At 38.0% G+C, this 18,790-nt stretch overlaps 1 protein-coding gene across 1 annotated transcript in view; it reads left to right on the top strand.

Annotated features, from left to right (window-relative positions):
- LOC126380196 (otoferlin-like) overlaps positions 1-18,291 on the top strand; it is a 33,137-nt gene extending 14,846 nt beyond the window's left edge. Inside the window, exons 16-32 of the mRNA XM_050029454.1 lie at positions 737-868; positions 2,041-2,184; positions 2,441-2,586; positions 3,019-3,368; positions 3,841-4,112; positions 4,986-5,027; positions 5,360-5,574; positions 7,086-7,274; positions 7,617-7,787; positions 9,516-9,670; positions 10,491-10,624; positions 11,159-11,346; positions 13,071-13,191; positions 14,919-15,018; positions 16,510-16,682; positions 17,891-17,991; positions 18,105-18,291. Coding sequence (XP_049885411.1) covers positions 737-868; positions 2,041-2,184; positions 2,441-2,586; positions 3,019-3,368; positions 3,841-4,112; positions 4,986-5,027; positions 5,360-5,574; positions 7,086-7,274; positions 7,617-7,787; positions 9,516-9,670; positions 10,491-10,624; positions 11,159-11,346; positions 13,071-13,191; positions 14,919-15,018; positions 16,510-16,682; positions 17,891-17,991; positions 18,105-18,291 — 2,820 coding nt within the window. The remainder of the gene's footprint in view (positions 1-736; positions 869-2,040; positions 2,185-2,440; positions 2,587-3,018; positions 3,369-3,840; positions 4,113-4,985; positions 5,028-5,359; positions 5,575-7,085; positions 7,275-7,616; positions 7,788-9,515; positions 9,671-10,490; positions 10,625-11,158; positions 11,347-13,070; positions 13,192-14,918; positions 15,019-16,509; positions 16,683-17,890; positions 17,992-18,104) is intronic.
- The last annotated feature ends 499 nt before the right edge of the window (positions 18,292-18,790 follow it).

Consider the following 18,790-nt stretch of genomic DNA (forward strand, 5'->3'; position numbering starts at 1 on the left):
AAAAAAGTTATTGGAAATCATAGTGAGAATTCGACCAAAATTGTTAGAGTTGTTAAAACTTCGCCGAAGAATAATAAACACATGATATTGTCATAGACCCTGAAAGTATTTCTAAAAACTGCTCCATTTAATAGGCTTTTAGAAACCTCCAAAAAAAGTACCCTTAATAAGGCCATAAAACTAAGTAATTAGCCCTCAAAGATTGCAAGACAGACAGATTTGATGGAAAATTTGACATTCTCATACAATGTAGCTGCTTCCTTCTAACGTTGTTAAAGGTGCTGATTGGCTAATCAGCTCGCGACACCAAACTCTTCAGAACCCCGATACCGACGATTTCCCTCATTCAGCGCTTATCGCTATCGGCCCGCTAAGGTCGATTAATTCTTTCCAATATTCTTCCTCTCAGACGACGACCTGAACCGACGTTCGCGCCCAACTGGGAACTCTCTTAAATTTTGTACCGGGTGAGAGCCCTCAGCGCTCCCCATTTGTCCGGCCAAGTAATTATTGCCATCTGCGGCAAATCTACAATAAGTCACGTCTAAAAAAAGAGTATTTTAAGAAATTAAATTCGGCTTAGTTGACACAAACTATCCAAGAAATCATCAATATCAAGCGCTTAGTAACTTTAATACCTGTCTCGTAACAGTAACCCATGATCATTGCTTGTAAAGTATTTAATAACAATATATAGTAAAATAATCAGAAAATGAATGTTAAAAATGTGTTTAAGGTCCAAATAAAAACGTCATCACCAATATGGAATCAAGTTTTGAAAACACAGAAAATGGTTCATACTAGTCCTGAAAGGCTTGACATAAATCCACCTTACGTTTTAGTAGAAGTTTACAATGATGATCAAAATGTTAGTACCTATAATATAATTAATATTCATAGAGAAACTATATTCTTCTGTCGTATGGGTTGAAAAGTGGATTACCACCCCCATCAACCCTGGTGTTGGGGTTGTTATTAAGCCACCAAAAGTCCCTAACATGACTCGTGTAACGACTATGTACTTACATTAGTAATTAGTAATCGAGACCAACGGCTTAACGTCCTTTCCGAAACACGGATCATCTTTCTTTTTAGCCAATCAGGTGATCAGTCTGTAATGTCCTACTCAAACTAGGGATCACAATGTGATTTGACCCACCGGGATTCGAACCCGGAACCTCCGGATCGTGAGCACAACACTCAACCACTGGACTACAGAAGCCGTACTGGACCATGGAGGCAGTATTATACTACGTAATACAGAGGGTTCCTCGCCAGACGTCGATGTCGAGCATTTGCACTAACTGTCAAAGTTTTCGTAATGATACGACAGACCGTCACTAGATGACACTTTTTTCATGAAAGCTTATACGGTTAGCGACATCTAGTTACTCCATGACGAATTAAAGTAATAATATACTACGGTCCCTACCTATACGAAAAAAAAGCGCCGGTGACATTATTATTGGTATTAAGGAACGTATGGATGCGACCAGACATGGTATAATGTAGATTATGTAGAATTATCTATCAATACATAAAGCGACTATTACTACTATTGCTACTTCTACTCGGAGGCGGAGAACAGAAGTCCTAGTACGGCAATGAAATAGACTATTCTGGGCGCTATCACACTCGCGTTAGACAGAGTACTGCGGGGCGGAAAGCAAGAGGGAAACCACTGCCCTATTTGTTCCAAAATGGTGGCATGGAGAATGCTACACCGACAAGAGCGTGGCTCTTGATTTAGTGATGATGATGACATGGAGCGACAAGGATCTTTTAGCACGTGGCCATGATCGGAAGTATCAGTTGCTGTAAATGGAAAATGCATGGATATGGTGCAAATTAGCAGCACTCTCCTGTCAATGTCATCCATGCATGCGCCAATAAAGATCCTGGTCGGTCGTAGATTCCACGTTTATAACAACTATAAAAAGTCTTTGTCGTTCTAACACTTGTTTTACTATTGTTGATACACACATAAATGGTTAAGTACTTAATATTCTAAAGGAGTTATATAATTTAATTGTATTATAGGGTAGAACAGACTTAATCGGACGGTTCCAAATTCAGCCGGTGGTTGACGATAGAGTCGGTTACGCTCCTAGGCTCCAGTGGTATGAGATTTATAGAGGGTCTCAGCACACAGGCCAGATTTTAATGTCGATTCAGCTGTTGCAGGTAAAATAATAATTTCACTTAAGTACTTTTTTTTTGCTACTCCGACAAGAGCTTGGCTCAAGCTAATCGCAAAAATTATATACATTAAATAAGAAATTGACAGTTTTATGTAGGATTCTTTTCCGGTTTAAGAGCTGCAGATGCAAGACCCGTCCAAATCAGATGTTTTCGACTAATTTTTCTCTTTGTGGCTTTTTATGCTTAGGTGGGTTAAACTTTTTAGAACTTGTAATTTTATATGAATTTAATTTTATAGGTGCCAGAAAAGGTTTTGAAAAGTACAGACTACTCTTCGGTGACAGAAAGTTTTTTCGCAGCTGGAGTGAAGGATGACAACGATTTAGGTTTAGATGACGTAATACCTTTGCCTAAGATACTTATACCGAAGTCTGCAAGTTACAAGTAAGACTATTGATACTGAAATTATTACTAAATGGTTTTCATAAATGAAATATAATTTATGTAGTATTTATATAATACACAGTGCTAGTGACATCGTAACGAATACTGAGAGGGATGATTCAGCTCATGATACTGAGTTAATATCAAGTAGAATTTTCCGTCGCAAAAGTATGGAAATGAAAATAATTTAAAAATAACTAAAAAAGGACGTGAATTTCGCAACACAAAATTTCACTTGTTACATTTGATCACTTAATTTTATTCGATAGCCATGTGTCGAAATCAATCGACCATATTCGTGACCCGCGGCTACTGCTAAAGTTTGACACGTTGGCGGTAGCAAATGTCGATGCTAAGCAATGTCTACCGGATGTGGTTGTCAAGAACAATACGTGCTGTCCGTTTGCTAGAGGACTAATGTTTAATTTTCAGAGTGGACGTATACTGGTGGGGTCTGCGAGACATGAACATTACCCGGAAACCCTGTGTGATCCTAGAAATCGACGAAATATTCATCAAATCAGATGTAATCGGCGAAAGGAAATGTAATAGCAACTTCCCAAACGGTCGAGCGAGCCAGATATTTGAGTTGCCACTCAATGATGAATATTGCCCCACTTTGTCCGTTCGACTGTATGACAGTAGTACGTTTGGAAGGACATTGTTCCTCGGCACTAACACCATCAAAAACCCAAGCAAATACATAGTGGAATGGCTGCCGAAAAAAGAAAGGATAGCGTCTTTGAAATCGGTTTCTATTGTGTCATCGGATTTCTGTGAAGGTAATTTTGACAACACTTTCTGACTTGACTAACACTCCATACCTCTGGACACTCCAGAGTAACTTTTACTGCTGGTAAAAATAGGCCCTAGGCCAGCTGGAAAAAATATCTTTGTTTAGAGACAAGCTTACCTGTACTATCTGTTATTCTTTGTATGTTCCTTGTACAAATAAATAAATAAATAAAAATCACATTCTTACACAGGTACAGTTTCGTACACGCGCAACTGTTAGTGTGACGACCTTGTGTCAAACCTAAACTGAACAATATCTTTATACAGCTGGTAACATCAATACACTTTGAATTGTAAATTTTTACAAAATCTATTTTTGTCGAACATCTCATCCATCTGCAGCTTCTCTCAACCTTAGCCGAGGAAAAGTAGCTGCAAGAAAAACCTCTACACGGCCCTAAACGATATTAAAAAAGAAAAAACAAATTAAATAACGTACATTTTGGATTAAATCCGCAGTTGGAGGTCAAATGCTTTACATAAAGAAGAGCAGCAAATTCGAAGATTGTGAGGAGTTTGTATGCAATACGCCTCATAGGAATGCCATTATCCGTTACGCCAAGATCAGAAGATGGAAGTGGGCCAGTTTCTGTAAGAACGAACCAAGTGAAGAGGAAATTACTCTTTTGCCAGTGTACGCTAAAGAGAATAATCAGATCAAAGTCGTCAAGAAGATTCCAAAACCTACAGAATGCAATGATTGGTGGATGCGGTTCTTTCAATCAGAAAAGGTAGCCAATTTTTTCGTATCGTATCCTCAGGGAAAGGTATATGGGTTAATTATCTAGCCATAGCCAAACAACTCGGCTTGTCATGGTGCAACTTGGTGTTTTAACTCTGCCAAGAAGAGTTTTGTGTTTGATGCGTATTTAATTTCAACAGAACATCTAGTTCAGCAAAATTATTAGTGATTATATTATTTTAATATACTTAAGTAATACAATAGGTTCAATGCACGATGAGTTAGATCTATAGAAGCTAGTATTGTGACGTTCATTAGAATAGTGATGTTTCTGTCGAGACTACGGAATAGAAGAAAAAGGTTGCAAGGGCCAAGTAATCGTGAAACGTGCGCCATACAAGTATGAGCAAATAGTTCATACTTCAACTTAGCACTCCACTCTTTTGCAAACTTTACGACGCACGGAGCTCCGTGAGACTATATTAAAAACTCATCTTATGCTTATAGCCTTTAGGGCAAGAAACCTAATACCGAGATCCTTCCTTATCACAGGAAAGCTAAAAACCTTAATATGATCGGCTATTTATAAAAAAAAAATATTTGTGTATGCAGTATCTTACGAAAAGCAATGATAAAATTGGAGCCTATTACATAAAATATACATTGCCGGTAAAGTGGCTATGGAATTTGAGAAGCAGTAGAGCTATCGTAGTTATCTGTTTGCAAGAGTATAATAGTAAAAGAGAGCGGAGTTGAACTTACGACAGCAGTTCCTATACAAAATGCGCGTTAGAGCCTTTCGGTTTTCTAGAAAAATACAGATTATGACAGTAATAACTAAGAAAAAGAACAATTTACCTACTTCGATAAATTAAGGTTCAGTAGAAGAATATTATTTTTATGCTGTTTGTTTTCATTGCAGACAAATTATGAAGAGGAAAAATTCACATCTGATTACATCACGGTGAGTAGAACTATATTTCATGCTGTACACTTTGGGTTTATCTGCCTAATGTTAATTTTGGTGCGATTTTCATAAATTTTATGCCTAAAATGACAGGTCAGTACATGTCACTGTGGTCCTGCTTACTTCTCCACCAGGAAGCGCCCGTTCCTGATATCGTACCTGCATCAGTAAATTACTCGTATTAATTCATCATTGCAGTTTTCACTAACACAGTTGGCTTGACCACTTAGACAGCGATATGGCTCACCACCAATCACATTGTTGCGATGGATGTATGCTGCTGGAATCCGCACCATTAGCAGCGTAAAAATCACAGTTTTTACTTACAGATTTACGATTACGAGCTGGAATATCAACCAGAATTCTTCAAGTTTAAGGATTGGTGCTCGACACTGAAGTTCTATAACGGCAAGAAGACAGGCATCCCTGAACGGGATGAGCAGCTTCAATGTGGGGCACTTAAAGTAGGCGTTGCAATATACAAATGGCCTCCTCCAGAGAACACTGTCGCCGTAAGCTTGAATGGCGTAGAACTGGACAAAGGGTGAGCACTAATCAACAGTTTTGCTCAAATTCAAAAATATCTTCATTCATTAGGTAACATGGTTACACTTTGAATGTAACGAACGTCTCATTCGCCTAAAACTACTGCAGCTACTCTCAACCTGAAATGCCGAGGAAAAGGAGCTGTAAGAAAATCCTCGGCGCTGGGCGCTAGACGTTTTTAAAAAATATATTGAATATAATTTCAGTTATTTGATTGTGTATAACTGGTTAGCACTAACCTTATAATAACCTTATAAGGTTAGTGCTAACAATAAGGACGGATGAATGATTGTTTGCAAAAGTCTTACAGCTGCGTTTCTGGTGTCAAGATGGTTTTGTTATATAACAGCTACAAGAAAATTCAAAGTCACAGTGGTCCTGTGTAACTTGCGTCTCAAACGGGGGCCGCCAGTTCGAATCAAGCACCAAATTTCCACCAATGAGTTATTAACATATCTCAAGTGATATTTGCACTAACAACGTTGCCTCGACTCGATAATAGACGGCGATACGGCTCACTATCCATCAAGTTGGTCTAACAGAAATCTATGCGAAGCGTGGGTGTTCAGTTTATCTTGCGATGGATGTATCTCATACAGTTGTGCGCAATTTTATGACGACTGCAGCTCGAATATCATATTGAAACTGATATCAATCAACCGTGTAACTACAATAGGTGCATCAAGTCAAACACGCACAATGAAAACGCCAATCCATGTTTGATCCTGGTATTAATCAATATCAAGCCTACGGACTTTGAAGGAATAAATTATTTGCCAAGCCATGATAATTCTATGCAGAATCTGCGACACTAGGGCCGCGGCCGCGGACCTTCTTTCATAATACTGGGTGTTAGTGACATCGTAACGAATACTGAGGGGGTTGATTCAGACCATGATTCTGAGTTAAAATCAAGTGGAATTTTCCGTCGCAAAATTCATGATTTTTTTTTTAGTTTTTTTAAATTATTTTCAATTCTATACTTTTGCGATGGAAAATTCCACTTGATATTAACTCAGAATAATCAAATGAATCATCCCTCTCAGTATTCGTTACGATGACACTTACACCCCGTACAAGTACATACGGTAGCCATATAAGTAGGTATGGGTGTTAGTGACACCGTAACGAATACTGAGGGGGATGGTTCAGACCATGATTCTGAGTTGATATCAAGTGGAATTTCGTGTCAAAAAATTCATGAAAATTTTTCTTTTCTTTTTAGTTATTTTCCAATCCATACTTTTGCGACAGAAATTTCTACTTGATATCAACTCAGAATCATGGCCTGAACCACCCGTCAAAGTTTTCGTTACGATGTCACTAACACCCTGTATATATATTGTTTAAGCTTGGTTTTTTTATCTATGTAAACATGCCAACCCCATCGTAACAATTTTTTTTTATACACGCACTATGATAGGAGTTCCTGTTTAAGCCTGGTATAAATCTTTACTTTTCGTTTTGTAGTAGGGCTGTGGTCTAACCACTCGATGTTGTCCTTTTTAGATATTTTTTGGAGCATCCCTGTAACGAGGCGTCAAAGTATCTTGTTCGTGTGTACGTGGTGCGAGGGTTGAGTTTACCGATGGATATTTTTGGAAAATCCGACCCTTACGTCATTATGAACTGCGGGAAGAAACACCTTGGAGATCGCAAAAACTACGTCCCAAATACTACGGACCCTATTTTCGGGAAGTAAGCTTCTATTTACTTACTTGGCGAAACAATTCAAACTAGGGATGGTATAACTTAACTTTGGCAGACTGTACACTCCACATAAAAATCTTATTTTTTACCATGTGCGTACCGGGTGAGAGCCTTCAGCACTCCCCATTTGTCCGGCCAAGTAGTTAATGCCATCTGCGGCAAATCTACAATAAATCAAAACCATGTAAAACCGGTAATATAGCTCGACTCGAGGTAGGTATAGATGCGGACGGATACTTAATTTTCCCTCTTTAAATTTTACATCTATTAATCCTTTCTTTCAAAAAAATTGTACCTTCTCAATTTTGCAACGTTTTTGTTTAATTTTAGGCTATACGAATTCAGCTGTACTCTACCTGATGATTACCTGCTGAGCATATCTCTTTATGGATATGATACCATGCCACCTGATGAGCTGATTGGCACCACTACAATAGACCTGGAAGATCGGGTCTATAGCAAACATAGAGCTCGAGTTGGTTTGGCTACGGAATATAACTTGTAAGTTGTATGTAGATCACGATAGATGGCGATGGTAGTAATCACGAATATCCTAGAGAAAAAGTGATCACTTTTTATATGAAAAAAAAAACCCACGCATTTTATTACAGAAGATAAGTCTTCTGTAATAAAATGCGAGGGTTTTTTTTTATACAAACGACAGTTGTCTATTTTGATTATTTGTGAAAGGATTAAAATATATTTCGATTTAAATATAAACAATGCGATCTCTGAGTCAGTAATATAATAGGACATTTGAAACAGTTTCGAAATATTGCGAGTTTCATATTTCTGTAACGGTAAAATATACATAGTTAGTCACGCCTCTTTTTTGGTAAGCTGAAACTATGAAATGCCATTTGGTTCGATTCTGACACACTTCTCTTGCTTTATCCACATTGATCTATCGCTTCATATATGCACGCCAATAAGAATCGATATTAATTCAAGTTCAAATTCAAAAATATCTTTATACAGTAGGTAAAAAAAGGTACAGTTACACTTTGAGTTGTCATATTTTACATAACGAACGTCTCATCCTTCTAAAACTATTGCAGCTTCTCACAACTCTCTCTCGGCACAGGGCCCTAGATATTCTTAAAACATAAAATATTGTTATCATCATTATCATCACCAATTTAAGAGTCACGCTCTTGTCGTGGTAGCATTCTCCGTGCTATTTTTTTAGGAAAAAATAGGGCAGTGCTTTCCCTGTTGTCTTCCGCCCATATACAATTTATACAATTTAGTAAGGCCGCCTAATATAGTTCCCAGCAAGTAAATTCCATGCATTTATGTCTCCTAAATTATCACTAACCTTATAATAACTGTTTTTACAAAGTTTCTGTTTAATCAGATACTTTCTCAAAACTGTTTTAAGATAAATTCTGAAATATTGTGTTCTGAAACAATACGATCTTTTGTTTAGGTAATATATAAAAATGAGGAAGATTAATACAATTCAATAAGGAAGATTAAACCACTTTCCATGTCCAAGGCTAAGAAAGCGATCGAAATTTGGTTACAAGAGCTAAATTATCACGAAACAGAGGCTCTAATGCCGAAAAACAGCTGCTGCTCCCTCTGAACCTCCCACACACACACACATATATATATTATACCTAGAAGTTTTATTTCTATTAATTTTAAATATTTTTTTTATGTTTCATTATTGTGTCTTTTGTTATATATAAGCAGTTATCATTTTCATAGTGCTCTGTATTCTGTCCGTGTGTCCATTTTGAAAATCCTAACATAGGAAATCGTAATCTGGCCCCTGCGATACAAGCTGAGCTTAGTGCAGGGACTGGAGTAATTGGTCATATTATACATTGTTTTAAGTTTACGCGGTTATTATCATAATTAAAGCACATAATAACGGGTTCTTACCGCGTTGAAATGGGGTTATGAGACTCCCTTATATTTCGACACTGTTGCAAGTGCCATGATCACGGGATGACTGATGAGATTGGAATGGTACTCCACTCACATATCTGTCTTTCTTTGCCGCTTGGTTATGTTTTTGATATCGGAATGTTCGGAACCATCTGTTATCCCCATCCTCTCATATCCCCATTTAAACGCGGTAAGAACCCGTTATTACGTGCTTTAAATAATTAAAGCATAAGACCATAATGGTCATATTATAGTTGTCTGTATTTTTATTAATGTAAAATTGTAAGTCTATGTTCAATAAAGATTATTATTATTAATTCCATACAACTGCAGATCTGGTGTCGCGAAGTGGCGTGACAATGTCAAACCTTCAGCAATACTCGAGGAGTTATGTTACAAGAACCACATCCCTCTGCCTTTATACCCTGATTCTTTCTCCGTCATCGTCAATGGAGTGGAGTACAAAGATAAAGGAACAGGTTCGATATGCCTTTACTTAACTATGTTGATACCTATGTTTTTGTTAAAATATCTTTATTTAAGTTGGGAGTTCTTAGGACATGACAACCCATAAATCTTAAATTTTACACGGCTTTAAATTTTATAGCTGTACAGTCATGAGCAATATAATGTACCCACTTTAGGACTCTGTCGCTCTAACATATTTGACATTTAGTGGGACTTACAGTTCAATTTGTCAGAAAAGTTAATGCGACATGGTACCAAAGTGTATACATATTAATGCTCGTGCGTGACCGTACTCACCGCTCACGGCGTCCGAATTTTGTGAAATATTCCGATGTTATTATGTTGATGTTGATCCTGTTTGCCTGTAAATCCTGCAATGCATATATGATTTTTTATTGTATCGAACGGGTATCGAACTTAAGTGCAGTTTTCACTAACACAGATGGCTCGATCATTATAGACGGCGATACGGCCTAACACCTATCACGTTGGTCTATCAGAAAGCTCGGTGAGTTGTAGGTAGTCCTGGTTAGTTCATCTTGCAACGGATGTACCTGTGATTACCGCAATTGAGATATAGTCGTATTAGGCCGGGTTTCCACTGACGCGGAGATGGTAGGAGAAAAGCGGAGATTTGCGAATTTGACCAATCACAGCGTTCGAGACAGCGAAAAACGAAAACGCTCTGTCACTCTTTCCCTCGCGGTGATTGGTCGATTCCTGCACATCTCCGCTCATCTCCGCACAGCTCCGCGTCAATGGAAACGCAGCCTTATGTTAAGGCACATGCACAGTGTTCAATGTTCCCAGGCCGGACAGACAAAGGCTACGCCACACCAGCGGAACGGAAAGAAAACATTTGCCTCAGTATCTTGCACAAATGGCAGACGTTGCCCATCTGTGGGTACCAACTGGTCCCAGAACATGTCGAGACTAGAACGTTGTACCACCCGGACAAACCTGGCCTAGAACGAGTAAGAACTTGTTTACTAAGTTTCAGGTAGGTATAGTATGGAAGACAGGACAACGTAACAAGTACGATTTGCCGCGAATTGCATCAAATACATGACCGGACAAATGGGGAGCGCTGAGCACTAGAGTTAAGAAAATGCTGCTTTTACGGGATACTAAGCTGACCAAAATTATAAGTTTAAAAACTAAAATACGACTACCCACTACTAAGTATTGCAATCCAATACTTTTTAGAGTGTGTTTCCAAGAAAATATTACTCTGAAATCCAAATATGAATTCGAAAACCAATTCGACAATCATTGGTTTACGCCTGTGTCGGGTTCGAACCTGCGACCTCAAAGTTAAAGGCTAGTGTCCTACCAACTGGGCTACCACGGCTTTTAATTACGTTTGTGCTGAATAAATAGTCCATTAGAAAATTTTCGTTGCAACATTTCGTAGATATTATAAATCTCATTTGAACAGTTGTCATCATGCATAGTATATATAACTAGGTAGTTAGCTTGGACCGTTAAAAACCGTTTTATATTTTCAGGGAAAAATCCAAATGTGGGTGGATATATTTCCAATGGATGCCAATACCTACATTCCGCCTCCCAGTGACATAACCCCAAGAAAAGTTGAAGAGTATGAGTTAAGAGTCATTGTTTGGGATGTGCAAAGCTTACTCATTCATATGGATAAGAAGAGAACTTGGAAAACGGCAGATCTTTATGTGAAAATGTTAGTACTAGCATAACCCACGACACTATACAATGTTCTCATTCAAGTGTGAGCGAGATAAAAAATCTGCGCTCTCACCCTTACGCCTTAGTGACTAACGGCAGACTCAAGAGGGGGTGAGGACGGTGCCCGATACAAATTGGTGCGGGGCAGAGAGTTCCCGTTCTATAAAGTAGTATTAGGGGAGAATGGGGGAAATGCGGACGCGGGGTAAATACGAACTAGCAAGTATCTACTCATTCCCTCCCCCCCGAGGCAGCCCGGTGCTGTCATCAGTCTGTTTCTTTCCGCCATTTTAGTAAAAACGCAAAAACTTACGACAGCCGACTGCGCACATTTTGAAAGGTAGGTAACATTTAAAAAAAGCATTATATTTTTGGTTCTGGTTTTGTTTTTGCTAAAAAAATCTATTTGTTGATTGATCTCGTTTAATAAGTATAATTGTTTTTGTAGGTGTATAAATAAAGAAAGACTGATTATTACTGATAGTACGAATGTTGTGCGTTATTTCCCTTCAGTGTCCGCAATTCCCCCATCCTCCCCTACTCTTTATTCTATGGTGCTTACTAGTCAACTTGTCAACGTTTATTTTTACGAAAATATCTGAAAGATATACATCGGTAAACTATTTTAACTGTTTGTTAAATTAATTGCCAATGAAGATGGAAACTAGAAGCTCAAATGTAGGTGGCAGCACTGTTGAGTGTTCCTAAATTTGACAGTTCTCCATACTGTCCAGCTAAACTTTGTGAGGCTTTTTGGCAGGAAACGGGAACGGGACAGTTGCTTTCTTCATTGAATAATCTAAATAATTAATACGAAGTGGTGTTTTATGGTTAATGATCGCATTAAGTTAGTCGGAAGACATTCGCGAGTGTTATTATATGTATAGGAGTATTCAATAAACAAAGTGTATCAAAAGTTTATGCGGACTTTTGAGTTAATTCGTTTGGGGTTTGGAGTAGGAGTCTACTCCGAGGGTGGGGGCTTAGGTTTCATCATCATCACCTTTCATAATTTCATTAATCATCAAGAAAAAAATACGTCAGACATGGCTTACCCTTCGGGGAAAACCAAAACAAAAAAAAAAACTAAACTTTGTGATAAATTGCTATACAATGTGGATAATCGCGGAGTGTATCTCATATGAAGTATGAGTTATGAAAAAGAAAAGCACCCAGTTGGAAAAGGGGCAGTTTTGATTGAAAATAAGTTTTCTTCTTTCTTATCTTTAGGGAATAAAAATAACAATATGATTTTGTAGTTAATATACGTCCCACTGCTGGGCACAGAAAAAAAAAGAAAATAAAAAAAAAATATTAAAAAAATAATATTCGGGAAAATAATGTTGTTTTAGTTATATTTATATTTGTTTACTCAAACAGTACGAGGAACTGTCAAAATTTAAAATCAGCGGCGACACCTGATGGGAGAAACAGGCAGTTTTTATCCTCATTTGAGGTATTCCTCACGACACAATCGGATACCGCTTGGCTTTACAATTTTAGGGTTAGAATTCTAGTAATAGACATTTAAACTTTTAATAAGAAAATGTTATTTTGACGTAATTTTGCTGCGTTTGTTGCGATTACTGCCACGTGGCAAAGAACCATGTGTCACACTTTGGTTTTTAAAAGCTATCATTTAAAAGTTGCAACTTATGAGTGGTCAAAATATCCTGATAACAGAGTTGACTATAATTAGAGTTTTCCCTTTTTTTCCAGTTGGATAGGGTCCATCGAACGTGCGCAACAGACAGATATTCATCATAATAGTTTATCAGGTGAAGGGAACTTCAATTGGCGTATGGTCTTCAATTTCTTGTACCACCATGCGAAGAGGAAGGTAAGTTTGGGTAATCACTACTCCAGCTCAGGCGCTCGGTATACAGGGTGTTAGTGACATCGTAACGAAAACTTTGAGGGGTGATTGAGGCCATGATTCTGAGATGATATCAAGTGGAATTTTCCGTCGCAAAAGTATGGAATTGAAAATAATTAAAAAAAACACAAAAATTTTCAGGAATATTCAGACTGAAAATTCCACTTGATATCAACTCAGAATCATGGTCTGAACCATCCCCCTCAGTATTCGTTACGGTGTCACTAACACCCATACCTACTTGTATGGCTACCGTATGTACTTGTGTGGGGTGTAAGTGACATCGTAACGAATACTGAGGGGGATGATTCAGCTGATTATTCTGAGTTAATATCAAGTGGAATTTCTCATCGCAAAATTATAGAATTGAAAATAATTAAAAAAAAACTAAATAAAAATCATGAATTTTGCGACGAAAAATTCCACTTGATATTAACTCAGAATCATGGTCTGAATCATCCCCCTGAGTATTCGTTACGATGTCACTAACACCCTGTATATTTCGTTCTTTCACGGAGACGCCTTGTCCAACAAAAGGTATTTGATGCTGTCCTGAGCTGAGACACACTTCGGACACTTCATACAAAATACCTCGTTTTACACATACACTACACATTAACGTAATCGTAACGTAATCGTAAACGGCCTCTGTGGTCCAGTGGTTGAGCGTTGGGCTCACGATCCGGAGGTCCTGGGTTCGATTCCCAGTGGGGACATATCACAAAAATTACTTTGTGGTCCCTAGTTTGGTTAGGACATTACAGGCTGATCACCTGATTGTCCGAAAGTAAGACGATCCGTGCTTCGGAAGGCACGTTAAGCCGTTGGTCCCGGTTACTACTTACTGTGTAAGTACGTAGTCGTTATAAATGAGTCATGTCAGGGGCCTTTGGCGGCTCAATAGTAACCCTGACACCAGGGTTGATGAGGTTAGTAATTCGCCTCACAACCCACACGATAGAAGAAGAAGAACGTAATCATACACGCGCATCTGTGTGAGTCACGTCTGACGGCATACGATTGAAGACTAATCTATGTCGGAGGGGGGTGAAGTAAAATCTAGCTCAGACGCTGGTGGGGAGCGGAGAGTTGCCGTTCTATACGTAGTATTATTCCTTATTCTCAGGCTTGATGTCTCACATCTTGTACCGGGTGGGAGCCGCTCCCCATTTGTCCAGCCAAGTAGTTAATGTACGTTTTTCTTTAGTCCCACAAATATCACCCCAATAATTTGAAAGAGCAGTGTAGCAATATTGTTCTGAACACACTGTTACCGGGTGAGAGCCTTCAGCGCTCCCCATTTGTCCGGCCAAGTAGTAATGCCATTTGCGGCAAATCTATAATAAGTCACGTCAAATAAATGTTCTCAACAATATTGCGAAAGTTATCTAAAGATATTATAATGTGAATTCTAATAAACGAAAAATGGAGGATAAATAAAGGTGTACAGCCATGAGATCCGGCCATGTGGTTAATGCCTTTTGCGGGAAATCTACAATAAGTCACGTCAAAAAAAAAACATTCATGCGCAATATCACCCACTTTAGAACCTTGTCACACTATGATATTTGACATTTAATGAGACTTTCGGTTTAATTTGTCAGAAAAGTTAATGTGACATGGTTTCAAAGTATATACATATTAGAACTCGTGACCGAAATTAAATGTAATGAAATTTTATTATTTTTCAGTTAATAAACAAAGAAAAATGCCCCTTTACTGAATATGAAGAGTATGTGGCTCCAATTCTTGAAGTTCAGCTGGTGGAGAGCAATGAAGATGAGTTTTTGGGTAATTATATTATATTTAATGATTTCTTCAAAATAACATTATTTATAAAGTATTGCCTACTTACTAGTTTTTCACGTGATTAAAATATATCAAAACTTTTCCACAAGGTCAGTGAAAGTTTACGCATCTTATAATTATACAGTTTTTATCGGGAAGATAAGCAGCTTAGTTTATTGTTCATTCTCAGCACAAAAAAATATTATAGTTTTTTGTAATAAACGGTTATCCATTCTCAGCACAAAAAAATATTATATTTTTTGTAATAAACGGTTATCCTTAAAATAAAAATAAAATAAGTATTTAAAGGGTGTTACAAAATATCGTGACGAATACTAATGAGGATGATTCTGAGTTAATAATCAAGTGGAATTTCCTGTCGGAAAATTCATGAAATTCTTTGTTTTTTTTTTCTTTTAATTTAATTCAAGAGTATAGAATTGAAAATAATATAATAAATAACTTTATATTAACTCAGAATAGTGAGCTGAATCATCCCTCTCAGTATTTGTTACGATGTCACTTACACCCCGTACACGTATGTACAAGTAGCCATACAAGTACTGTTGTCGACAGGTCGACATGGCAATCGGGGCATGAGGTGAGCCGCGGAGGCGGGGTCGCCCCGCACACTCGCACAGTCCCCGCGGCGTCTTAGTCTTAGTGTCGCACGAATCCGTATCAACCGCGTTTATCGATTATAATCTCGCTCACATAATTTATTACTATTGTGTTTTAAAAATGGCTACGGTTGCATCTTCGTCGCGTGTTCAAGCAAAAAAAAACAATAATTCACTCTCAAGCTCGAGATCTAGCTAGAAAAGTGTTAGAAAATTGTGACATTGAACGGAAAAATTAAATGGAAGATTTTATTATAAAAGTCGGAGATACCAGTGACGAAGATTCTTTAAGTTTTTGTAGCGATACGTTAGATAAATCAGATGAATAAATATTAACTTAAATGAAAACGTGGTATTATTTTATTCACATTTTGTTACATACATAATAAAAATATATCGATATTGAAAACGTCACGTCACTAGAGAATTGCCATGTCGACCTGTCGTCTACTTTAAGTATGATTGTTAGTGACACCGTAACGAATACTAAAGGGGATGATTCAGACCGTGATTCTGAGTTGATATCACGAAAAACATGATTTTTTTGTGTTTTTAATTATTTTCAGTTCCATACTTTCGCGACGGAAAATAACTTTATATCAACTCAGAATCATAGTCTAAATCAACCCTCAAAGTATTCGTTACGATGCCACTAACACCTTTTTTTGACGTGACTTATTGTAGATTTGCCGCAAATGGCATAAACTACTTGGCCGGACAAATGGGTAGCGCTGAGGGCTTTCATCTGACCATTAACACCCTGTAAATGTTTTAGCTTATTACCTAGCAGTATTTTCTGCACGTGGAACAAAGGCATAGCGATCTTTTAATTGGGATCTCTAAACCATTTTATAAAGTTTGATTTCTCGTCTAGGATCCTTGTCACTCAACCTGAACTCCATGTATCGGGGTTCAAAATTGGCGCAGGACTGTACTCTATCAGCTATGGAGACTGGCAAGAAAATAAACCTGTTCTCTGTAAGGTCCATCAGAGCCTGGTGGCCCATCAAGACGAATGATTTGAATACTGGTGAAGATCTGCCGGCTGTAAGTTGTTAAGTTACGCGTTTTGTGGGGCGCTTAGTTTTAAGCCGGTGGTGACCCGTATCGCCGTCTTAAATCTAAACGTCCTAATAAATAATATTGATTTACACCATAGACATCTCGAGCTCCTCCGTGCTTCGGAAGGCACGTTAAGCCGTTGGTCCCGGCTGCATTAGCAGTCGTTAATAACCATCAATCCGCACTGGGCCCGCGTGATGGTTTAAGGCCCGTTCTCCCTATCCATCCATAAGGAAGGCCCGTGCTCTAGCAGTGGGGACGTTAATGGGCTGATGATGATGACACCACAGACAAAATAGTTACAAAGAGTAATATTAACAAAGTAGGTACTTACATTATATTTTTATTTGAAAAAAAATCATTCTAGTTTCTTGACTCTTTTTACTTTAGATTTTTCAGTTTTCACTAACACGATTGCCTCGGCGATTAAACCACCTATCGCGTTGGTCTAATAGAAAGCTCGGTGAGGTGTGGGTACTTAGGTCAACTTGCGATGGGTGTACCTCTGACTACCCCGATTGGGGTATAGTCGTGCGCTATTGTGATGTTAGTCTTAAGGAGTGTTGGGTTTTCAAAAGAACCACAACATGCTAGATGAGAGAGGACGTGACAAAAGAGATATTTTTTTATGAAACCTGAAAATAATAGTACATTCTCTAAGTCTATAAGCCTCTGCTTACCCCGGTGAGAAATAGGCGTAAATTGATATAAAAATGTTTGACGTCGTGGCAAATAATGTCGCTTTTTATTGTAATTCCCTAAAACAAAAGTACAAATGTGTGTGTGTTATCTTTAATAATGTAAAAAATATAATAGGGCATGCATAACTAGTAGAGAATTCTAATGTTTAATTCGTTTATAATATTAATGTTTAATTAATTTATATTTGTACGCCGACTGGCAGATCACAGCGCTCTAACCTATATATATCATCTATGTATAACAACCTACTCTACCTGTGTTTCACAAATAAATCAATTTGTATTTGTATTTGTATGTGATTGCTTTTTGTAAATTTAGGTCCAGTCAGTCGACTCGAGTACTAATATGATACACTTTGATACCATGTCACAATAACTTTTGTGACAAATTAAACCATATGTCTCATTAAATATCAAATATGATAGTGGGATAGGGTTCTAAAGTGGGTATGATATTACTCATGAATATACCTATTGTCAACTTTTTTTCAGGGCTTCATAGATATGGAGATGACCTTATTGCCGAGGGAAAAAGCCACACTAATGCCTGTCGGGGTAGGCAGAGATCCTCCTGTTCCTCTACCAGAACCATCGTAAGTGTTATGAAGACTCCTTTCTTTGGTAAAGACATTGCACGCTGAGTCACACATGATTTTCAAATGTTTTTTTCTTTTTCTTTTCATAACTATGTTTACACGTTTCTCAGACGTCCAAAGCCACCAAATGACAAATGCAAGCGTTACTACGATTTCTTCCATGACATGTGCGTCTCTCGTAGTAAAGAGGTTCTGATCTTCTTCCTGATTGTCTCTGTGGTGTGGTTTGTCGCCTACTTGCTGTACTTGGCGGTTCCTTCCGCTGAAACCTTCTTTTTACGGTCAGTACCTGCGTGATTTTTTTAAACTCTGTAATGTCATTTCCGTGGCGCATTCTTTGCACGTTCATCAATATTATTGGCTAAAAAAATAAAGGTCATGAGAAAAGGGCCGCGTTTAGGGTAAGTGGGCTTGTATGCTACACTTGTTTAATATTACTTAGTGCAATTTATCGACTATCTACTAAGCGACCTTCCCCGCAGCGCATTCACGCCAATTAAATCGAAACAATTAACGATTTACAATTTTAAGGTAGATGATATCCTAGGTATATTAGTTTCGTAAAACGTCAAAATGTGTCTTTCCAATTTGTATGAAATAATGAGTTACGACGTCATCAAAAATGATCAAACGTTGAACTCTTTGTTACATGTGGTCCAATACTGGCAACCTTACCCTAATATCGCTCAATGCGATATCGAATGTGCGGTGAGGAAGGTCGCTAACTTTCCGCCCGCAACCTCGTCGGCCTGAACCTCGGCTATCGTGGTAAGCATATTAGGTTCTTCCTTGGAAA

The sequence above is a fragment of the Pectinophora gossypiella genome, chromosome Z (genome assembly GCF_024362695.1).
Source record: "Pectinophora gossypiella chromosome Z, ilPecGoss1.1, whole genome shotgun sequence".
Taxonomy (NCBI): Eukaryota; Metazoa; Arthropoda; class Insecta; order Lepidoptera; family Gelechiidae; genus Pectinophora; species Pectinophora gossypiella.